Raw genomic sequence first — 24,332 nt, forward strand, 5'->3', positions numbered from 1 at the left:
GAACAGGTGAAGGCACTGTCAGAACGAAAATTAGCAAAATGCCTTAAACTGCCTCAAAAAGGGAGTTTGCAGAGGAATAGGTGCTGGGGGGGTGAGGGGGCTGGGCCGTGGCCCTGCAGCATCTGCTAGGCTGGGAGCTGGGCTTTGCTTTCCCTCCTGGGGATGGGGGCAGTATCCAGCCAGCCTGTGGGAGCCCATGCACTTGTTAGCCCCAGTGATGCTCCATCTGCTGCGGGGACACCGAGCCCTGGGGGCTGTGGGAAATGTCCCTAATGGGGACTGACACCATTGGGCATCCCACTAGTGGGCCAGATCCTGCCCTGCAGCTCTTCCTGGGGGGAGTTTTCTCCCTAAACCCCAACATTTTTTTTTATCCAAAACTCCTAGAAACAGGGCGTTTCTGCCCCAAGCAACCAGGATGGGCTCAGCGGCATGGAGAGCGATACTCTCGCAGCATCTTTGGATGCAGCACAGAGGGGAATTCGAGGCGGAATAAAAACCCCAAATCTCTTCAACATGCAGCGAAATGAGAAGTTAAATCCCCAGTGAGCCTCAGGCATATGGTGTTCGGGAGGAAATCACCTGGCTGAAGGATAATAACCCAACAGGGGGTAACGAAGCCCTGCTCGGCTCCTGCCACACCACAGCGCGGAGCAGGGGACAGCGGGTTTATTTCAGCCCGACACGCAGATGCTGCTGCTGAGATCAAGGGCAGCAGGCAGCCGGGAGAAGCATCCTGCTTGCACTGCCTGCTCCGGCCTCGCCGACACCAAAAAACAATGCAGCTGTATGTCAGGGCTTCTCGATCTTTAGAGAGAATATTTTCAGGGGGAGAACATCCCTTTTTTTCTGGGATGGAAACTCTTCCCATCTATTTTTTCCCCTTTCTAGGAAAAATCAGGGGGGAATATCCCCTTCCCCTACCTGCATGTCTTGAAGACCCTCGGAAGGGCAATGGGCAGGTTTGCTCTTGCCTGCAAATGTCAGAGCCGCATCCTTGGGGAGCCGGCAGCAGAAAAGCTGTGGTTTCAGTGATGGGGAAAAAAAATCCCCTAAAAATCCTCTTTTTCCCAGCCTCTGTCCCCAGGGGGAGCTTCTGGCTCCTGCTGCATCAAACTGCCCAAAATCTGGAGCAACCCCCAGTGCTCTTGGGGATGCCGGGTGCACCACTTCGGTGGCGGAGAACCCCCGCACTGCAGGGTGTCCTGTTTGGGGCTTCACCCTGCTGCCCCCTCCCTCCCCACAGCCGGGTCCCCTGAGGGGTCCCAGGGTTCTGTATCCCAGCTGGCAGCAGGTGCTGTGCCGGGATGCTTCCCGCTTTGCTGAAAATTCCATGACTGGGGATCGGCGTGGGCTGTGGGGTACTGCCACCCCTTACACGACAGGCACACCCACGAGTGACGGGCACACCCATGCATGTGATGCCCGGGCACCCCCCCACTGCGCGCAGGGCTAGTGGGGTGCAGGGGAAGGGCTGGGGTGGTGGGGAGCCCCTGAGTGCCCCCATTCAGCCAGTCCCGTTCAGGGGGTGCAGGGTGCACAGGCTGCGGGGGGGGTGTGGGTGTGTGCACGGGGGGTGTGTGTGTGCAGGTGTGTGTGCTCTGTGTGTGTGTGTCCATGTGTGTGCGGGCTGAGTGTGCTCTCTGTGTGTGCTCCATGCACGTGCTCTGTGTGCAGGTGTGTGTATGTGTGGGCTGTGTGTGTGTGCGGCTGTGTGTGGGGAGGGCTCTGTGTGTGTGGGGGGGCTGTGCATGCAGGCTATGTGTGCAGGCAGACTATGTGTGTGAGCAGACCACGTGTGTGTGTGCAGGCTGCGTATGAAGGCAGGCTGTGTGTGCAGATACTGCATGCAGGCAGGCTGTGCAGGCAGGCTGTGCAGGCAGACCATGCGTGTGCAGGCAGGCTGTGTGTGTGGGCTGTGTGTGCAGGCAGGCCACATGTGGGCAGACTATGTGTATGGGCAGACAGTGAATACCCATGTGCTGCATCCTCCTCTGCTGGGTCTCCTGGGCTCAGCCTAGATCTGGGAATCCTGACCCCAGTTCATCCCAAGGGAACCGGCTGCCCTCACCCTGCCAGGGCATCTCATGCCCGGCATCCCAGTGCACTCGGGGGATTGACCCAGGTTTTGGGGAGTTTCACCACACAGCTGCCCCAGGCCAGCCCCAGTGGTGGAGGCTGGGGAAAAGAGGATTCTTAGGGAATTTTCCCTCCACGATCCCCCACCCCGAAACCACAGCTTTTCTGCTGCCAGCTTTCCAGGATGCAGCTCTGACATTTGCAGGCAGGAGCAAACCTGCCCATTGCTCTTCCAAGCGTCTTCACTAGGCCATGCAGGCAAGGGAAGGGGATATTCCACCCCAATTTTTTCCTAGAAAGGGGAAAAAATAGATGGGAAGAGTTTCCATCCCAAAAAGGATTGTTGTCCCCCCAAATTTTTTAGCCCAAGTAGTAAAAATGTGCAAACCCCTTTTTCTGCCCCCAAATGGCCCAGCTTAAGTGGCAGTGAGCAGGAGGACCCTGGAATAGGGAAGGGCACGTGGTGGCCTGGCTGGGGCTGTCCCCATGGGCAGAGGGACAGGGTAACCAGTGTCGCTCTGTGTGAATTAACAGGGCTGAAGTCCTGTGTCACTGTGCCCCACACACATCACCAGTGCCCCATGTGCTCCAGATGTCTGGGTTCCCCCTTGGGGACATGGGACTTTTATTTTTAAATTTAAAGCAATTAAATGCATAATCATGCATCCGGAAAAATCACTGCATAGGCTTGGGGGATGGCACAGCTTGAGATGCAGCAGGGGGATGGGGGAGCTGCTGCCCCATGTCCCCAGGCATGACCCCCTGCCTACTGCATTCCAGGGTGATTCTCGGGGGCTACGGGCTGAGTGAGGATGCAGTGAGCAGCAGGGGTGCACCCACAGCATTGCCCAGCAGGCAACTGGGGGGCTTTGCAGCTTGGGGGGGGGGGGGGCGGGGGGGGGCGGCTCAGAGAGAGACAGAGGGACTGGCCCCACCCAGAAGCTTGTGATCTTGTGATCAAGCAGGATGGAGGGACTGGCCCCCTCCCCAGCTCTCCCTGGCAGACCCAATCCCCCCCGCCCAGTGCCAGAGCAAGCTCCCAACTCTCTCCACCTGTTAATTATTGAGGCTTTGAGGATTCAATAATATATTTATGCATCTGTGTCAGCAGATGTGTCTTCCTCATTGCAGTTGAGGCAAGAGGATGTAACATGGGGAGGGGGCACTGCCACCTCCCCCCATGGAGCCTGGGGGGCTGGGGGCCACAGCTGGGCCAGCATCCTTCCCCCGGGCCCTGGTGACACAATTGTCACCTCTCCTGGGCACCATGGGAGGAGGACATGGATAAATCATCCACGCAATTGCCAGGTCTGCTGAGCACCTGGACGCATGTGCCCCGGGGTCTCTTGTGTCCACAGGTGGCCATGTCCTCATGTCCCTTAGGTTTTGGTGGTAATTAAGTGGGGTTTGGACAAGTCTCAAGAGCCACCAGGTGTGACAAGTCTGCTGTCAAATCCTGCTTCTGTAAATCCCTGGCAGGGTTGTGAGCTGGGGGGGTCGAGGTGGCTCCAGCCTGTCCCTGGTGGAGACAGTGGGACAAGGGGTGGCCCTGGGCCATGCTGGGACCTCATGGCCACCCTGTTGATGTGGTGTCCATCTCACTGTGGCAGAAGGACTTGGTCCCTGCAGGCAGCCTGTCCACTGCTGTGTTACCAAGTGGGTCAGGGTTGGGTTTATCTCAGAAACAGAGTGTGGGATGCAGGAAGAGGTCCCCCCAGCATCCTCACCTTTAAACTGGAGACATGTGGCTTTGATGGATAGACTGTCATATGGTTGTGGAATTGGCTGGATGGCTATGTCCAAAGAGCTGCAGTCAACAGCTCAATGTCCAGGTGGAGATAGGTAATGAGTGGTGTCCTTCAAGGGTCTGTACTGGGACCAGTACTATTTAATATCTTCATCAGTGACATAGTGGGATGGAGTGCACCCTTAGCCAGTCTGCAGATGGCACTGAACTGAGTGGGGCAGTTGATGTGCAGGCAAGACAGGTTGCCATCCAGAGGGACCTGGACGGGCTGGAGGAGTGGGCTGAAGTCCAACCAGGCCAAGTGCAAGGTCCTGCACCTGAGACGGGGCAATCCCCAACACTAGCACAGACTGGGGGATGAAGGAGTTGAGAACAGTCCTACCAAGAAGGACTTGAGAGTGCTACTGGACGAAAAGCTGGGCATGAGCCAGCAACATGCACTCACAGCCCAGAAAGCCAACCATATCCTGGGCTGCATCACCAGCAGCATGGCCAGCAGGTTGAGGGAGGTGACTGTCCCCCTCTACTGGCCTCTGGTGAGACCCCACCTGCAGTTCTGTGTCCACCTCTGGGGTCTCCAGCACAAAAAGACATCGACCTGTGGGAATGGGTCCAGAGGAGGCCATGGAAATGGTCCAAGGGCTGGAACACCTCTCCTACAGAGACAGGATGAGAGTTGGGGTTGCTCAGCCTGGAAAGGAGAAGGTTCCAGGGAGACCATCTTGCAGCCTTTCAATATATTAAAGGGTTATATATAACCCCCCATGAAAGGGGGGTTGGACTAGATGGTCTTTAAAGGTTCCTCCAACTGAACCCATCCTGTGATTTTCTGATTCCAAAAGAGCAAAAATGGCAGGTGCCGGGCAAGAAGTTTTCTGGTTTAATACTGCAGTGTGTCAGAGTGCTGCATCGAGGATGCTCTTCCCAGGGCCCAATGCTGCCCAGCTGGGTTGCAGGGGGGACTCCCAACCTTAAAATACCAAATCTGGAGGGGATGGAACATGGGGGAAGGTGCTCCGCAGTGTCTGTGCAAAAAAACTGGGAACACCCCACCGAGTAATGGGATGGGCGTGAAGACAGTGAAGATGCCATACCCAAGGCATGATTTGGGAACAGACGAACTCCTTTCCACTTGAATTTGGTGCCAGCACCCTTGAAAAACCCCATTTTCCTTCAGCTCTGCCTCACAGGTTCTGCCTGCCCAGAGCCCCCAGACTGAGCCCTGGCAGCTCCCTGTCCCCAGGGGGCTGCGCATGTGTCCCTCCTGCTGCAGTCCTCCCTGGGGCTTGCCACACACTGATGGAGCCCAGTCCCCACATCCCACCTGCTTTGATTTCTTGATTAAAATAAAATCATTGCAGGCAATGGGTTTCAATTAGCAGGACTCTGGCACACGCCTGCCCCCAACTAATTGATATGAGTTGCAGCAAAGGGAACTTTTGGGCCTGATCGATAAACTAGAGAGTGTTTAATTAAGAGGGAGCCTAAAACTCGTTCCATTGATCGGTTGCAGGTTTATCTTAATTAGCAGTGGGGTGGGGAGTCATTCCTAGTCCCACACCCACAGGAGCATCACAGCTTCAGTGGCAGAGCAGCAGTAAGAGCTGAAAGGGGAGAGCAAGGCATTAATGAGGGTGAGTCATTAATAAAGGCTGGCCTGTGGGGAGGATGCTCTGAGCTCTACAAGTCACCTGGGTTTGGGGAGGTTGGAGGCTGCTGGTCTCGAGGCTGCTTGGAGGTTTCTTGTGGAGTGTGCTGAGAGCTTGCAGAGCACCTTGCTGTGCTTGCAGGTGATGATGAGCCCTGCAGCCGAAGTTGCTCACTGCTCTTGCTTCATTTAGGGCCACTGTTGATGAACAGCTGCAATGGCTGCATGAAAAGCCTGGGTGTCTTGAAGTTTGCTGCTGGGGGCATCTCAACCCCAAAGGATCAGGTGAGGATGCTCCAGGTGCTGGAACAGCCTGAGGTTGCAGCAAGCGAGCGGTGAGAAGTGCAGGAGCATCAGTCTGAGCTGAAGGTGGTCCTCATTCAGCCCCACAATGCCCTGTGTGAGGATTGCTAAATCCGCACTCCCTACTCCCTCTGGAGCATGGCTGTGCCTCAGTTTCCCCACTCGTGAAACTGGGCATAAGGCTGCTGAACTGCCCTTGGGGCTGTGCAGGCGGTGAGTGCCAGGGGAGCTGCAGCTGCAGACTCGCCGTGTTTGTGCTGTGTCTCCGTATCTTCCTTAACCTTAAGCAGGATCCGACAAAGCTGAAAAAAACTAAGATTTGTTTTTCGCACAGAGAGAATAAGGTCAAACAATGGCACACACAGAGCAGCATTATACCTGCTGGGGCAGCTCCGGCAAAGCTTTTTGGTGCAATTAGCCGCCCTCACTGGTCTGTGGGAAGACTGTGATGTTCATCCCTAATTTTGCTTCTCCTTGGGATGAAGAAGGATTCAGTTTGGCCAGGCTCTTCCCAGCTCCTTCTCCTGCAGCCTGTCCTGGCTTGATGGGCTGGAATTAAGGAGCCACATGGGTTTAAGGCCATCTCTCCAGCTCTGTGGGATGGTCTCAGAGGCTCTTCCCAGCTCCATTCCTCACCTCAGAGACTCACCAGTACCCAAAACTCACAGCCTTTGCATCTAGTTCCTGCTAAGCAGCTCTGTCAACAGCCACCAGATTGATGGATGGCTATAAAACCCCAAGCACCATGCTCCCTGTATCACTTATAATTTACATTCCTCAATTTAAAAGATCTACAGCCTGGTTGTAACTATTTCCAAAGGCTGTTTCCTCGGAGAGTTTAAATAGCGTGGAAGTGAATTAAGCTTCATTGCAAACAGCCTTGGCCCTGGCCCCGTGGATCCAGGGGCTGCCTGGGCTTGGCTGCTCCATGGCTTTGTATCGCCTTTAATTGAAACCAGGTTCCTGCCGGCACAGGTCCAGTAGATCCTATCCCGGGGGTAGAGTAGGGAATGGGATACCACAGTCCTCTGCTCTGCCTTTGGCCTTCCACCTGCTGGCAGGATGGAGCTGAGCTAAAACAGGCATTAATTAGAGCCCTCACTAAGCCAATTCAACGAGTGTGTGATGCTTTATGGATGGGGAAACAGAGGCACAGCTGGCAGTTGCACATGCAGCTGCATTAGCCCTGGGTTATCCTCGTGAAACACTTAGGGAAGGACTTTTGCCACCTCATTTATTCCCCCCTGTAATTAGGACATGTTAAGTTGGGCTGGCCAGGCAGGGATGCTGCAGGGCCCTGGGGCAGCCCCACGGCCATAACCCACCATGGGAGCTTCAGGGAGCACCAGGATGGAGCCCCGCTGAATCCCGATCACAGTGAGGAGCTGCCAGTGAACAGAGGCAGGGATGTAAAACCCATTTTCTCCTGCAATTTTCAGGATAATCTCCCACTTCTCCACTAGGGTGAGAGGCATTGCACTGGGAGGGAAAACTGAGGCACAGTTCTGCGGGAGGACTCGGGGCCCTGGAGCTTGCAGGGTTTATCACGTGAATCTGGGGCATCTCAAAAAGCAATAAGACAGGGCTGGGCTGTCAAAAAGATAAATGTAAAGAGGTTCTTTGGTTTTCAAGGCTGCTGGAGACACAGCTCACTGCAGCCCTGTCCCCATGCCCTTGGGGACTGTGGCATCAGACACACATAGAGGTTCCCTAAAAGTTCCCTAAAAAAACATAGCCTCATCAAATCTCCATTTTTTAACTCGAAACTGTTGGCAAGTGCTCCAGTGCTCCTACCTCACCTTTGCTACCACCTTTCTTTAAGCTAATCCTGTAATTAAGAATAACAGACCCTAAGCCAGTAGCAAAATAGAGCCATAAATAAGCGCTGGGATAACAGGCAGATCACATCAGCTACCATCTCTAATTTTGCATGGCATGCAATTCACTAAGCTGCATCACATCCTTATTTATGGATTACACATGATAACGGCAATCAAAACCCAATGGTGTTAAATGGGAAGGCATGCGACAAACTGGTGAGGATGGGCAGAAAAATCACTTGCAAAATACCAGGGGACCTGAGCAGGAGGTTTTTCCCTGAACAAGCTGAGCTCAGGGATAAATGTGTCCTGGAGGGTGATTCTCAGCAGTGCTTGAGACCTGCACAGTGGGGAAACAGAGACACAGAGGGTGCTGGTGGGGTGCTAAGCTGGCATCTCCCTCCTTTCCCCTTCTCAGCTCCAAATATTCTTAATAACCCCTCACTTGCCACCATGCATTCACCCACTGCCAGCCAATGCATCATGCAGATGTTTCAGTCTATTGCAACTAATTATCCATGGGATTTCCCATTAATTGCTGGCTTCTCTTTGCCTTTAGCATCCCGGGAGCTGCTGCGGTGACTGATACCCTGCCTTAATACCTGCAACCCCTCCTTTGCTCTGTTGCAGGTAGCAGCGCTGGAGAGGCAGATCTTTGATTTCCTGGGCTACCAGTGGGCACCTATCCTGGCTAATTTTTTACACATCATGGCCGTTATTTTGGGTATTTTCGGGACCATCCAGTACAGATCCAAATACCTCATGATGGTAAGTGCAACCATGGATGCCACTCCCCACATCTGGGTGCAGCAGCATCAACCCCAGGGATGGCTCAGCCCCAGGTCCCCTCATGTATCCAAACCCAAATCCCTGTGGAATCAGCAGAATCCAGCGAGCAGGGTGAAGGGGGGGTGGACCTGGGGATGTCTGTTTAGCATGGCATGCCCTGAGCTGCTCTCTTCTTGGCAGTACGCGGTGTGGCTGGTGCTGTGGGTCGGCTGGAACGCCTTTATCATCTGCTTCTACCTGGAGGTCGGACGCTTGTCACAGGTAACGCCCCCTGCCTGCCTCCTCTTCCTTCACACAATCGCCTTCTCTCTGTCTTTCCACCCTTCCTGCTGTACTGCCCTTGCCCTCCTCCTTCTCCTCGCCCTGCTCCATAGCTCTGCCCCCATAAGGTACCCAGAACCTGTAGGTGCCCCCACCCTGATGGCAAAGCACCCACCTGGGTGCTGGGGGTGCCTCCCCAGGGGCTCCCGGCTGCAACACCAAACACCTGGGCATGCATGGGGTGGACAGACGGATGGTTCAGGCCAAGGCGGCAGTGGGGGGAGGCTTTGAAACAGGAATGCAAAATTAATAAAGTTGATGAGTCGGGAATTGCAGGGCGCTTGTTAATCACTGGTGCACTGTTGGTGCTGCTGGGGTTTATGAAGTGCAGAAATTGGCCAGTGCTGTTTCCTAACATGCCAGTGAGGAAACAAAGCAGAGAAGGGACACGGTGACTGAAGACAAGTGATGGCAGGGAAGTTTGGGGCAGGGTCTCCAGCAGCTCTGCTTGTGGTGCAGGCAGGGATGGGCAAGGCAGCAGGGCGGGGAGAAGGAGACACTCCTGCTGCATATTCCCAATGTTTTGGGGTCTTCTGGGGCTCTGCAAGCACCATTTGGCCCCAGAGCACCCAGCAGTGGCAGGAGAGCAGCAGGACATCATTAATGGCTTTGAAAAGTTACCCAGTGGTGATGTGAGTGAGGATAGCAGTGGGGCCATGCCTCTCCACGTCTCTCTGCTCCCACCCTGGGCTATTAAATTATAGTTCTTACACAAAAAAGAGCAAAACTTGATGTAGTAATGATGCATCGCTAGATGGTTTGAGCATACTCAGCCCGTGGTTGGGGTACCTGTGCCGAGGATGTGCCCTGCTCTGGTATCCTGCTCCCAGCTCTGAGGATGCTGCCCCATGTGCTGTGCTTGGGGCATCACAGAAGACTCAGGGAAGCAGGCTCTGGCTCACTCTGTGGCTGCCCATGGCAGGGAAAAGGGCTTCTTGGGGGGCCTGGTGGATGAAACTATCTTCCCATGTTGCAACAGGTCACTTGAGGTTCTAAAAAGCTGAAATGCTGGATAGGTGCAGCAGGCATGGAGGATGCAGTGGGGGGGGATTCACTCCCACTGCGTGGTTTTGGTGGAAATCCCCTATCTCTTGGTGACGCTGCAATGCCAGAACACCCCCTCTTTGTGCTTCCCAGCACCTAAACCCACATCCTTTGGTTTTAGAAACAAAAACCCACTCACTTTCTATTTTTTACACCCCCACCAGCAGAAATCTTTTAATCCCAGATTGGTGATTTCCTGCAAAGGATCCCAGCGGGTTTCCCAGCCCCTTGCAGACCTGAGGGCTGGTGGTGCAGTGAGGGGCTGGGAGGAGCTTGCGTGGAGTGGGTGCTCACCCAGCTGTGCTAGGAGGACCCCACCATGTAGTAGGTGTTCCCCCAGCTGTGCAGCTGCTGTCTGCAGGAGCCCTGTGCCGGGGCTGCATCCCAACCTGTATGGTCCCCATCTCCCTGCCAGATCCACAGGCAGGAGCATCAGCATCAAATGTGCCATGGTGCATCCTTGGACTGAGCCCAGGAACTTAGCCTCACATGAGCCTGCTATGGGGAGGGTGCAGGCAGGGGCTGGGGGATTAGCCCTGCATCTTATCTGAGCCCGGTGCCAGTCCGCAGCTGTGCCTTGCATCAGGGAGTCTGCTGCCTACTGCACTGCCACCTCAAAGCTGCTGGAGATGAAGCAGGGAGAGCCCAAAAGCCTGGTAATGGGCTCACAAGGAGGGGACATGCATGAGTGGGGCACCCACAAGGCTCCACAGAGATGAGGATAGGGGATGGCACCCTGAAGCCCCTGGGGAAGCAGAAGGTATTGTCCTGCACCCCTGGACCATATTCTTGGGGTGGTCCTGTGGTCCTGTCTCTCAGATGGCTGGATGCAGCTGACAGCATCGCAAGCAGCTGCGTCCCTGTCTCAAGGCCAGGCTGCCACACTGGTTACTACTCTGTGACATCGTGACGTCACCGGTCATCTTGGCACACCCGGATGCTGGTTGATGAAATGGTCTGTGACACTGGCATAGGAGGAAGCCACAAACCCCAGGGATGCTGGCTGTGGGTTAGGGAGATGCAGAGGTTCATTGACTGCCCTGCATTAACATGGTGGGTCTTGGGGAGCATCCTTGGTTTGGAAAAGCCCATCTTCTGTCTAATCCATCTGCAAAGAGCCTCAGCTCCAGTCTGTACCTCCTCCTCTGCTCCCCTCCCGCAGGACCGAGACTTCATCATGACCTTCAATACCTCACTGCATCGCTCGTGGTGGATGGAGAATGGGCCAGGCTGCCTGGTGACACCGGTGATGAACTCCAACTTGGCACCTGAGGACCATCATGTCATCACCGTCAGTGGCTGCCTGCTTGACTACCAGTACATTGAGGTAGTCAGCAGTGCCATGCAGATATTCCTGGCGGTAAGGGCAGCTGCCAGCCCCTTTCCTCCTCATCCCTTGTTCCACAATTGTGAAGTGATGGGACTGGAGTGGGCAGAGTCGCTGTGGTCCAGCTGTAGATGTCCCACTGTGCCATCTTGCTTCAGTGCCTGTTTATAGCATCAAAGGTGGTGTTGGCTCAGGGCTGGGAAGAAAGGAGCACACAGAGCCCATGCCAGCTGCCCACCCCAAAACCTGGCAGGCTGTGGGCTAGATGCTGCAGGAATAGGGGGGTTCTTGATGTAACACACCCAGACGTTGCTAGACTGTGAGCCAGTGAGATGTTCTGCTTGCTGGAAAGGGAGGGTTCCCTTGTCCCAGTGGCTGCCTCACCCCATGGGGAGGTGGGGTGGGGACATACCTGGATGCAAAGCTCCTGGGGAGCCTTAGGGGGCTGCAAGAAAATAAAACTTTAAAGGGAATTGGGGTCCAGAGCAGCTGCCATGCACCCACCAAAGGGGCACCCAGCACTTTGTGGGGCTCAGCATTCTCTGTGCTGCTGTCTCAGTGTGGTGCCAGCCCATCCTCCCTAGAGCCACCACCCTTGTTCCCCCAGTGCAGCTGAAACCATCCAACCTTTCTGCATCCCAAACCAGCACCCAGAGCCATCGGAGACAGGCTCTGGTACTGCCAGCCCAGGCAGCCCTGATCCTACCCAGGATGCTCCCAATCCCTCCAATATGCTCCCAGGCATCCAGCTCACAGCACCCAACTCCATCCCCCCAACACCACCATGCTGGTCACATTGTCCATCATCCCCATAACCGACTTCTCTCTGCCTGCTTTTGTTTCACAGCTCTTTGGCTTTGTCTACGCCTGCTATGTCAGCAAAGTGTTCCTGGAGGAAGAAGACAGCTGTAAGTGCTTTTGCTATCAGTCAACAACAGGGAGAACTGCAGCACTGCAAAATGGCCTCAGCTGACACCTGCCAGCACCTTGCTGGGGTGGCAGCTCCTGGCTGGGGATGGGGGAGTGATGCCTCGGTCACAGGCAGGTGAAGGAGTCCCTTTAGTAGATGGTTTTGCCCCATTTTCCCATCCTTGATGAGGCAGATGTGCTGGGGTGTGATGTGCCACCCCGTGCCACCAGCAGTCCACCCCTGCTAGCCTCGGGGAGGGTGTTGCACCCTGGCCAGGGCTGGGAGACAAGGGGGACAGGGACACAGAGCCCTGAGCTGCTGTGTCTCCCATGGGACTGCAGTGCTCACAACCTTTGGGTGCAAGCATGGGACCAATTTCATCCAACCCATGGGGTTCGGCTTTGTCCCCACACCAGCCCACAAAAAGGCTGAGATGGTCCCCAGTGCCCGATCCCTAGTCCCCACACCAGCATGTGGCACGGAGTCCAGCTCCCTCTGAAGCTGGGATGCTCATCCCAGTGCTCAGCTGCTCGGGGGTGGATGTGGAGCTGGCATCACTCTTGCTGCTCCTCACTGACCCGAATTCAGAGCATCTCCTCTGGGACAGAGCATCTTCCTCAGGTCCCTGGTCTGCTGTGGCAGCAAGGAGAATTGTCCTTGCTGCAAAGAGCCACCTCCACGCCCTGATAAATTCATGGTGAATGCTCCTCCTGGTGTGAATCCAGCCCTGTAGGGACTGCAGGAGAGCCATCCACCCGGCTCACATCTCCCGGAGCCAGCCATCACCTGCCTTCCCCTTTTGACAGCTTGGGGATGATGCAATGGGAAATACTGTGTGTCCCTGGCCAGCATCACCACAGACAGTTTTTCACCCAAAAGCAGGGGGAAAGCCAGCAATTTAGCCAAAGCTACAGGATAATTTTTATACAATCTGTATTGTGCTTTCCAGTCTGACAATGTTCCCTGCAAACACCCCTCCAGAAGCGCTGAGCACCCTGGCCCCAATTAACCAGGCAGTTAAGGCTGTAGCCATTCAACCGCATTAAATTATCATCTGCCATTAATTAATTCGTGCCAGCTGGCAGCTCCCGGCAGCTGACCACAGGCAAGGATGTGCCACAACCGCCAGCACAGCAAAAGCCACTCAGATGTGCTCAGCATTGGGCTCCATCCCTACAGCATCGAGATCAGCATCCCTGCCAGTGCCATGGACCCAGAAATGGTCCCAGCCCAGCCCGGGAGATGCTGGGATTCAGCATCCCCACATTTTCTCCCCTCCACTGCCGGGAACCGGTGTAGCAGAAAAGGAAAATCTCCATGTGAAATTGGACGCTGCCTACGGTAATAACTTGTTTCTGTATCCAGGGAGCTGGCAAAAGGGTTTATCTACCGCCGCCGGCTTTGAAGTGTGTTTGCATTCAAACAAACTCCTGCATTCAATACACTTTTAATATTAATGCTGCTGGAGCTCAGGATTCAAATGCATCTTTTTTAATGGAATATCTTATTAGATTTGGAAATGGATGGATGGCGTCAAAATTGAGAGCTGGCTGAATATTAAGTTGGGAAGATAAATATGCTGGGAGAACTGGGCTCCCCCCTTGAGCTCGCTGCTGTTTCTTGGACACCTGTGTGTAAAACCACCCAGATCATGGCTCCACAGGGATTAGTATATTGGTTTTAGGGAGATGAGCTGTGTTATGGCTCCTGTAACAGCTTGGATTCCCCAGCCTGGCTGCGTGTGGTGCCCATTCTGGGGCTGGCTGAGCAGCACTGGCTGTGCTGGTGGCGGGGTTTGGTCTGAAGGCCTGTAGGATGATCATGGGAGAAGTACCCCCAGCCACCCATTACTCCCACTGAATCGAGCCCGGGTGAAGGGCTGGGGTTTGCCACCATGTCTCCTCCAGCGAGTGGCCAGGCGCTTGTCAGGCAGGTGATAGGCCCGGCCAGCTGGAGGGGGATGAACCACCGGGGTGGAAATTGCAGCCATGAAAACTGATCTATTGGTGTGTGCAATTCCCCTAAATGACAAGCTTTAAATGAGATAATTCCGTCGTAACTCTCCTTAAATGCCCTCTCTGAAGACAATGATAGCGTAATTTCACCCACTCTGTCTGGCCTGCAACACAAGGGCTGTTGTGGTCAGGAGAGAGCTGCAGGCATCTCTGCAAGTTGGTCTGGCTCCTTCCCTTCATTTCTTGCTGGCACTTTCCTGGGGTGCTGCCATGACCTGGGATGCTGCGGCAATCCAGGATGCTGTGGCAACTTGGGATGCTGCAATGACCCAGGATGCTGTGGCATCCTGGAATGTTGCAGCAACCTAGGTGCTGTACTCTGCTGCTAGGACCTGGGATGCAGTGGTGACCTGGAATGCTGCATGTCCCAAGGATGCTGTGGCAACCGGGATGCTGTGGTGACCCAGGATGCCACTGCATACTGGGATGCTGCACTTCCCTGGGATGCAGCTACAAACTATGAGGCTGCACTTCCCTGGGATGCTGTGGCAACTTGGGATGCTGCACCTCCCCAAGATGCTGCTACAACATGGGATGCTGCATGACCTGTGGGGGCCATCAGGGTGTGGAGAGGCAGGGAAAAAGCCCTGCTGCCCTCCCAAGCTCACCTCACTGCTCTCCCCCCACTTCCCAGTCGACTTCATCGGAGGGTTTGACTCCTACGGCTACCAAGCGCCACAGAAGACGTCACACCTACAGCTACAGCCGCTCTACACGTAAGTTCATGCTAGGCTGGGGAAAGCCTTGGGAGTGCTCCCCAGGATGCTCAGGGATGCAGGAGCCCCTCCAAGGTGCCTCACCGCACCATTGTAACCCAAAAGATTTGTGTCTGTGAGTCCACTTGGCCTCAATATAAAGCACAGAGGTTCCTTTAGGGCTGGGTAGTTTTAGGGGGGATTGTGCCTTTGTTTTGCTTGTTGCTGCTTATTGTTTACTGAGCATCAACACACCAGGGCTGCCTGGGGGGAAGCAGCAGTTCTTCAGATAAGTGCAGCTCACTTTTTTTCTCCTCTCCTTTACCCATTAAACTTAACTAGATAAATGCTCAAATGAGATAAGGCTGCAAATTCTAAAGGGATTAGCCTCATGAGGGCTTTGCTGTGTGCCAAAAATTAATTATATTTCATAGAATCACAGAATTGTTTAGGTTGGAAAAGACCTTCAAGATCATTGAGTCCAACCATTAACCCAGCACTGCCGAGCCCACCACTAACCCATGTCCCTAGGCACCACATCTACACGCTTTTAAACACCCCCAGGGATGGTGACCCCACCATGTCTCTGGGCAGCCTGTTCCAGTGCTTGACAACCCTTTCAGTGAAGAAATTTTTCCTACTATCCAGTCTAACCCTCCCTTGGTGCAACTTGAGGCTGTTTCCTCTTGTCCTGTTGCTTGTTACCTGGGAGGAGACCAACACCCTCTGCCTACACCCTCCTGTGAGGGAGCTGTAGAGAGTGATCAGGTGCCCCCTGAGCCCTCTCCTCTCCAGGCTGACCCACCCCCAGCTCCCCCAGCCGTCCCCCACCAGCCCTGTGCAACTGAACCCAGGGTTTGCAGTACGGCCGCAGCAGTGCTGATTACCAGGGGTTGGTCACTGCCCTGGTCCTGCTGGCCACACTGTTTCGGATACAAGCCAGGATGCTGTTGGCCTTCTTGGCCACCTGGGCATACTGCTGGCTCAGGTGCAGCTGGCCGTCAGCCAACCCCCCCCAGGTTCTTTTCCACCAGGCACCTTCCCAGCCACTCTGCCCCCAGCCTGTGGTGCTGTGTGTGGCTGTTGTGCCCCACAGGCAGGACCTGGCACAAAGCCATGTTGAGCCACATACCCTTGGCCTTGGGCATGGGTCCAGCCTGCCCAGGTCCCCCTGCAGAGCCTCCTGCCCTCCAGCAGATCCACACTGCCACCCCAAGTGGGTGTTGTCTGCAAACTGACTGAAGGTGCCCTCGATCCCCTCGTCCAGACCATCAAAAAGAGCATTAAACAGGACAGGCCCTAGCACGGAGCTCTGGGGACACCCCATGTGCCCAGTGCCAGCGGGATGTGACTCCATTCCCTACCACTCTCTGGGCTCAGCCAGCCAGCTTCTAACTCAACGCAGAGCACCCCCGGTCCAGCCAGGGGCAGCCGGTGTCTCCAGGGAATGCTGTGGGAGATGGTGCCAAAGGCTTTGCTAAGGTCTGGGCAGACAACACCCACAGCCTGGCCCTCAGCCACTAGGCAGGTCACCTGGCTGTAGAAGATCAGGTTTGTCAAGCTGGACTTGCCTTTCATAACCCCCTGCTGGCTGGGCCTGATCCCCCGGTTGTCCTGCACGTGCCACATGATGGCACTCAGGGTGATCTGCTCAGTAGCCTTCCTCACACCAGGGTCAGGCTGGCAGCCTGTCATCTCCCAGATCGTCCTCCCTGGCGATGGCTGTCACACTGGTTCACCTCCAGCCTGCTGGGACCACCCCAGTTAGCCAGGGCTGCTGGGAGATGATGGAGAGCGGCTTGCTGAGCTCCTCTGCCAGCTCCCTCAGCAGCCTGGGGGGGTCCCACCTGGCCCCACAGACCTGTGTGTGTCTCAGTGGTGCAGCAGGTCACTGGCCCTTTCCCCTTGGATTGTGGGGGCTGCATTCTGCTCCCTGTCCCTGTCTTCCAGCTCAGGAGTCTGGGAACCCCAAGAAGAACTGGTGTCACTATTAAAGACTGAGGCAAAGAAGGCATTAAGTGCCTCAGCCTTCTTTGTCACTGTGTTTCCCAGAAACACTCATCCCTATCTGCATCATCATCAAGCTCCAGACAATCAAAACCCTCTCTAGCACACAGGGCTACCCCCTGCCCCACTGCCTCTCCCTTCTGAAGCGTTTACAGCCATCCATTGCAGCCCCCCAGCCGTGTGACATCCTACCGTGGTGCTGTGATGGCCACTGTGCCATGGTTTTCCTGATTCCAGTGGCTTCCAGCTCCTCCTGTGTATTGCCCATGCCGCAGGCATTGGTGGAGATGCACTTCAGTTGGGCTATCGGTCCCACCACATTCTTGGGAGGAGAAGCCCTAATTCCTATATGACCATTCTCAGGCGCTTCCATGGTTTCTGATGCAACACTAACCCTTGCACCCTTGCTGCTGCTTGGGTCTCCATCCCTTGCCTCCACTGAGATGGCAAATCAAAGGACCTTGCCTAAACAGTGGTGTGCTGCCCCCAGCCTTGCCTCTTGCAAGCCAGGTTTTATCCCTTTCCCCCTTCAAATCTCGTTTAAAGCTCTTCCGATGAGCCCTGCGTACTCCTACGCAAAGATCTGTTCCCCCTCTGAGACAGGCGCACCCCCCCTGCTGCCAGCAGGGCTGCTGGCTTGTAGACCAACCAGTGATCAAACCCCCCAAATTCTGCCTGAGACACCAGGCTCTGAGCCAGGGATTGATCTGCCAGCTCTTGCTGTTTCTTCCCTCATCATTCCCTGCAAGGGGAAGGACAGAGGATTTTAAGCCTTCTGTGCAAGTTCAAGGGCACACCGTGCAATTAGAGATGCAAAGCAGGGGCTGTGGTGGAACAAACACATTTGTGATACTGCTCAGCCCTCACTGGGCACTTGGGCAAGGAATCTCGTGTGCCGACCCTGGTGCATGGGTGTGGGTGAGCACCCATGGGTGCTGTGCCCCCCTGCCTTGAGCTGGTCCTTCCCAGGACCCCAGCCCTCCAGGCTGCCAGGAGGCTGCTGCAGGCCCAGCAGTCCCCAACAGGTGCAGGATGAGTGCTGAAAGCTGCAGCATTTGGGATAGGAGCAGGAATATCAATTTTAGGTGGGGGGAATATCAACTTTAGATATACAGGGGACTAAAAAGCCAATGGCAGAGACACTTGGTGCAGTGATACCAGTACGGGGAGACATCGGCAAGGTGCAGAGATATCCTGGGATGCGTTGGGAGGAGCATGGCCAGCAGGTTGAGGGAGGTGGTCCTCCCCCTCTCCTTTGTCCTGGTGAGGCTGCAGCTGGAGTGCTGGGCTCCCCAGTTCCAGAGAGACGGAGCTACTGGAGAGGTCCAGCAGAGGCTACAAAGGTGGTGAGAGGACTGGAGCATCTCCCTTACAATGAAGGGTTGTGAGAGCTGGACCTGTTTAACCTAGAGAAGGGAAGATGGAGAGGGGACCTTACCAGTGTCTACACATTACTTAAGGGAAAGCACCACGAGGATGGGGACAGGCTCTTTTCAGTGGTGCCCAGTGACAGGACAAGGGGCAATGGGCACAAACTGAAACACGGGCAGTTCCATCTGAATATGAGGAAGAACTTGTTTACCTTAAGGGTGGCAAAGCACTGGCACAGGCTGCCCAGAGGGGCTGTGGGTTCTCCTGCGGAGACATTCAAGCCCACCTGGATGCAACTGTGCAGCCTGCTCTGGGACAGCCTGCTCTAGCAGGGGGTGGGCTAGGTGATCTCCAGGGGTCCCTTCCAGCCCTGACCAGTCTGTGATTCTGTGCTGGGGAAATCCCCCTCCTCCCTTTCTGGGAGATGTTTAACCCAGCCCCGTGTCCTCTGCAAAACCCACCCCCTGGCACCGCCCCGGCTGCCCCGGACCTTTTTCAGGGTGGTGGGGTGGTTTGGGGTTACATGGCTGGGGGTGGGTTGTGTGAAGCCACCCAGGTACTGGAGCATCCCGAGGGGTTGCTGGGAATGGTGCCGCCTGGCTGCTGACGTGGATCCAGCCTCTGGCCTCGCAGGCAGTGTGCTGGGGGTGCCAGCTCTCACCCTGCCTGCAGGGCTGGCTTGGGCAGCACTCCTTGTAATTAGATTGTTTCCTAATTAATCAAGCTCATCAGAATGCCCACATCCTTGTGGCCTTCCTGCAGGCAGGGTATCGTGGTTGGGGAGGTCACAATCAGGACCCTGCCACCATGCTGTCCGCTCCTCCCTGTCTGCAGCCCCCTCCATCCTATCCTGTCAGCTCATTAATAACCCACCACCTAATTGATGCAGCTATAATTTATATCAAGGCACCTCCATCACCCTGACATCGGTAGCAGGTCAGGCTTATGGACTTGGGGGGATGAACCCCATCCCTGAGGTGGGAGATACAGGGTCTGTAGTGGCACAGTGACAGGTGGGGGGACCTGAGGAGGTGCTAGGACAGTGGTAACCCCATCCTGGGGAGTGAGACACTGGGGGTCTCGCTGCTACCTGTCACTGCTGAGAAGATGTACAAGGTGCTGTCCCAGCTCAATGTAGTGGATCCGGCCACTTGTGTTCCCAGGGGACAGCTGGGCAGGACAGAACAGGGCTGCCGTCCGAGCCTGAGAAATTAAAAGCTTATTCTGCAATTACCAATTAGCTATAATTGGATTAACGGTGGGTACAGGGGAGGGTTTCCACCCTCCAGCGGAAGGAGGAGGATGCGGCATGCCAGCACCTGCTCCTCATCCACTTGGGTCCCTTCTGCCCAGCCAGGGTGGCACCAGGTCCCCACCTGCATCATGTCCCCCCAAGGATGGGGGCTCTCACCTCCAAAGTCCCCCCTGTAGCACATCCGGAAGTGGAGGAACACAGGTTAGGAGCTGGTAGCTGAGACCTGGGAAGCTGTGACAGGGGTGTGTGGGAGGGGGGTCCCGCTGCCCTGTCCTTAGGGGGATGGGGGTTGTTTCTCTTTCTGGGGTGAGGGGCTACATGCTCGCCCCATGCTGCAGTTGTGTGTGGAATGTCTGTGTGACTGGCCAGGGCTGTGGGTGTGCGCCAGGATCTGGCCTTCCACCAGCTCTCCCCACGCATTTTAACCGTGCACCTGTACCCTTGAGGATGCACAGCAATGCCTGTGTGTGCACACACAGACCCATCTGCGCACACATGTGTGTACAGACACACTCTCACATGCCTGCATGCACTGGTGCACCCACCTGCATGCACATGCATGCACATTTACACACTTGTACCCACCTGCACCCATCTGCACACACACACATGTGCCTGCACACACATGCACATGCATGCACACGTGCAGAGGGAGCAGCCAGTCTGGCGGCATGTGCAGCATCCCCCAGACCCCACCAGCTGCTGCCAAAAGGCATGTGCCTCCACTGTGGTTGAGGGTCCTGGGCCCTTCCATGTCCCCTCCATGTCCCCTCGGTGCCCACAAGCAGCCAGGGACGGGTAAGTGAGGCAGCCCCCATGTCACTGCTGCAGGGGACATAAACCCGCTGAGGCTTCCCAGCCTGGCCCCAGCTGTTCTCTTATATTTTGAGGGGGTGAGACAAGGGTGATGTGAGCGCCACCCTGAGTCATCCCAGCAGGTCCCTGACTGCAGGATGGGAAGCTGGTGGCTGCCAGTGGCCATGTCTCCTCGTCCGTACGTGGGGACATGTAGCGGGGACAACTGCCCGGACTCCAGTCTCACCCCTAACACCTCCTCTCCCCTTTTCTCCCCAGATCTGGGTAACCTCCTCCTGCCCTGGATCCAGCCCTGGCCCGGCGTGGGAGCAGGAGGCAGCAGGACCCCCTAGAGTGAACTGTCCCATATCCAATGACACGACCCCCAGCGAGGGGACACACACGATGCCAAGCTGCCCAGTTCCCCCCTGCCTCCCTACACCCTGCAAGACCCCTGAAGAGAGAGCGGGGAGCTGCACATCCATCCCACTCCGGATGCCTCCAAGCCCAAACCACCCACCCACAGCAGGACTGGGGGGGCTGGATATGGGGGACACCCCCCCAAGCCGTGCCACCCCCCTGGGCTCCCACACCTTCCCCAGGCTGGGGACATGGGGACATGCAGGGAGGTGGCATCGCTCACTGGACACTTTTCTTCTGTTTCTTCCAGCCTGGATTTTCCTTGGAGCAGCAGGGCCCTTCCCAGCGTGCTGGGCAGGAGGGGAGCCCGGAGCAGGATTGGGGCAAATACCAGCCAGTTTGGAGCAGGGGGTGGGGGACAAACACCACTCTGGGGACAGCGGGGCATGCAGAGCAGCTTTGCCCTCCACAGGGTTGGGACAGTTTTCCGAAATGCCAGGTTTGGGAGTTGGGCTGGCCCCAGAAATGGAGGTTTTGCTCCCAGAAGGAATTTTCCAGCCCCCTGGTTGGTTGAAACAGCATTGAAGGGGCTCGGTCCAGCATGCCCCGAAGAGCTGAATCTGGCGGTCAGCATCTTGCCTCAACTCCCCCCAGATCTAGGGACATGGGGGGACACACAGCACCCCTGAACTCCCCCACAAGCCCCGCATCCCTCCCACATTTTGGGGGGAGGTCTTGCTCAAATTTGGCAATACTGACGCTGCTTTCAACACAGCCCCTTTCCGGCTGTTTTAACGAATCTAATGAATGTTTTGGGTTGGTTTCTTTTTTATTATTATTATTGGGTTGGTTGGTTTTTTGTTTTCTTTTTTTAATTTAAAGTGCCTGTGTAGACTCCGGCTGAGCACAACCACCCAGCGAGCCTGCACCAGGCCCCCCCAAGGCTGATATTGTGCCTTCAGCAATGCTGTGCCCACTCCAGGGTGCCCCAATGCCCCCAGCCCCTTGCCCAGGGCTGCAGGGGGGCTGCTTGGTGCCTCTCCAACCCCCCTAATCCCTCCATCCATTCGGGGTTTTGGTGGCAAATCCATCCCTCAGGTTTGGCAGCAGAAGAGGGGTGATGTTGGCATGTGGGGAATGATTATTTGGGGGGGGGGGGGGGGGGGGGGCATGTGCAAGGTCTGTTGGGCAGTGATCACTTTGCAAAATGAAGATGACCTGGGAATTAAAAGCCTTGGAAGAAGCTGGAAGGAAAAAAGTAGTTTCACGAAGCATCCCAGCTCCCCCCAACCTCCTTGTTCTATTTTTCCTGGAGGTAGGATGCAGTTTCTCCTGGATCCCTGGATCTGGCCCCAAGCCCACCCTTTGCATCTGGGACCTGGGGGGCTGCATGAATTTTGCCTCCCAGGCATTTGTCCTCCAAACCTGGGGGTTATTTGGGGATTATTTTTTTTTTACCTTGGACTCTTTTTTTTTTTTTTTTTTTTTTTTTTTTTGTCCTTCCCAACAAGCAGCCGTGAAGTGCCAACGACCAAAGCTTCCTGAGCCCAAGCCCTGAGCAGGGGATGGGCTGCATCCCCCCAATCAGCCCCTCCGACACCTCCAGCCAAGCTGCGAACTTTACAGGCAATAATTTTTTCACCATTTCCCCTTCTTTTTTTCCAAGGAAAATAGTGTTTTTCAGTCAATGGATCCCCCTGTCCCCCAAAACACATCCCCATCCCCAAGCACTGCCAAGCCTCGGGGACAGAAGCATCTCTGGGGCTTATTTTCCTCTCCAGGACCAAGGATGCTCTTGTTGACCTGCTGCTGGATGGGATGGGATGGGATGGGATGGGATGGGATGGGATGGGATGGGATGGGGTGCAATGGAATGTGATGGGATGCGATAGGCAAACACCCGCCTGCTCAAAACCCTTCTCAAACCCAGCAGGAAGCAGAAGAAAAAACTTGCTGTTATTTAAAAAGTCATTCAAAAGAGCTTCCCTCCCTCCTGAGCTCTGCAGGAGCCAGGCACTGGCGCTCCACGACATTTTTTTTTTTTTTTTTTCCGTTGGCTTGTTTTTATATAAGACTGTATTTGTAATGTGAACCGAGGATTTCTTTTCTATTCTGTAACTATAAAAGTCGAAGGAAAGTTTCATCTGATAGCTGTTCTGGTTTTGGGGCATTTCCCTTCCTTGTGCCATTGAATTGATTAAGAAACGGTGGGGTTTTTTAGTTTTTGCTGCGCCCCCCCCCCCTTAATGCTGCCAGCTTACTCCCATGAGCGCTGCATTGCCCAGCTTTCTGCTGCATTGTAACCCCACACATCCTTTTAACAGTGCCCCAGTGACATTCTGCCCCCTCAGGTAATTTTCTTCCTGGTAGTAAAATAACAGAAAAAAAAAATTTAAAAAACCTGAAATGCAGCATCCTCCGGGCTGGGTGTGGATACCACCCGCTGTGTGATGGGGAATGTGTCGGTGGCCAGCACATCCCATCCATGTGCAAGGGGGCAGCTGAGGGGGTCTGCAGCCTCCCTTCTCCTAAGAGGAATATTAATAAACCCCAAGAAAAATGCTAAGACCCCCCCTGGGATGTTTTTTCAGGTTGAGCTCCTGAAATAAAGTTTTCCAGCCCTGCAAGGAGCAAGGGTAGGGATTCACTGGCAGGAGATGCTGGGTTGTGGCCACACGAAAGGACCCAAAGGACCGCCTGGTGTAGGTGCAGCTGCTGGGATGGGTGAGGACAGCACCTACCACCTGTGTAGGTAAGCATGTGTGTTTGGGTGAATCCTGATCAAACAAGAGCTATCTCATGCCTTGCAGGTATGAGGGAAGAGAGGATGATTTTTTTAAGGGGGGATGAGCAGGGATGTAAGCCTGTTTCTATGACAACAGTGAGGCCAATCAGACCCAATGGCTGTGGACCAAGGAAGAACTGGGTTAGCATTCCCATGGCCCTGCTGGAGCATCCCGCTGCACCCCTCCACCCCAGCTGGGGAGGAAGGAGGAAACCTGTTTGCCTGCCCACACCCATCAATCTACCTCTTGCAAAACAACCTCCTGCTGCCCAGCCCCATCCCAGCTCCGGCAGCCTGCCCAGGCACGCTAGGACAGTAATGGTGCTCCAGCCTTCAGCCTCACTGTGCCCTGTGTTCTGTCTCCTGTACCTTGGAGGGGGACGGTAAGGGGAGGTAAGTACCAAACTGGAGGCTGAAATACGATTCTTAAAGTATTTTTCAATTAAAATCTTTAATTTTGGGAGGCATCTTCCAGTTTATTGCACAGTATTTGTGGTCATAGCATTTGTTGTACTTTACCTGACATGGATCAGGTCCCTTTGGAAGTGGCTGCTGCGGTGAAAGGTGGTTGTGGGACAGATAGGAAAAATTCAGGATACAGAGGAAAACCAGCCAACCACTTCCCAGCATTTCCCTTCTCTCCATTTCCATTCCACCTCTTTTCTCATGAGCATTTCCCTCCAAATTTCTGCTTGCAGATTTAGCGCCACACTGACCAAGCAGGGTCATTGCAAAACAGGAAAGCCAGCTCAGGACCAGCTGCTGAAAACCAAACTGTGAATTTTTTTGGGTGTCACGTCTATTTCCTTGCAACCTGAGCATCTCCCACACCAGAGCTGCATCCCACCAGTGGTACCAGCAGTTGCTGGGTGGCTCCAGGAAACCCAGCCTGCTGCAGGTGTTATCGCTGCTGGTTGCCAGCTGAGCCTGGGTGCCGCACAGCCATCCCAGGGTCCTTGGGCAAGGCTGGGTGCTGGCATGGACCTGGTGGAGATGAAGGTGGTTGATAACCCAGCCTTTAATTCCTGTCCCAGCATGACTCACAGGGAGAGCGAATGGCA

General features: G+C 55.1%; 1 protein-coding gene across 1 annotated transcript in view; it reads left to right on the forward strand.

The window, feature by feature from the left end:
* The window catches only part of NKAIN1 (sodium/potassium transporting ATPase interacting 1), a 41,785-nt gene extending 18,142 nt beyond the window's left edge, over nt 1–23,643 (forward strand). The window contains exons 2-7 of the mRNA XM_056332281.1: nt 8,228–8,365; nt 8,567–8,647; nt 10,914–11,111; nt 11,926–11,986; nt 14,638–14,719; nt 20,406–23,643. Coding sequence (XP_056188256.1) covers nt 8,228–8,365; nt 8,567–8,647; nt 10,914–11,111; nt 11,926–11,986; nt 14,638–14,719; nt 20,406–20,415 — 570 coding nt within the window. The 3' untranslated portion in view covers nt 20,416–23,643. The remainder of the gene's footprint in view (nt 1–8,227; nt 8,366–8,566; nt 8,648–10,913; nt 11,112–11,925; nt 11,987–14,637; nt 14,720–20,405) is intronic.
* The last annotated feature ends 689 nt before the right edge of the window (nt 23,644–24,332 follow it).

Source organism: Falco biarmicus, chromosome 3 (assembly GCF_023638135.1).
Source record: "Falco biarmicus isolate bFalBia1 chromosome 3, bFalBia1.pri, whole genome shotgun sequence".
NCBI lineage: Eukaryota > Metazoa > Chordata > Aves > Falconiformes > Falconidae > Falco > Falco biarmicus.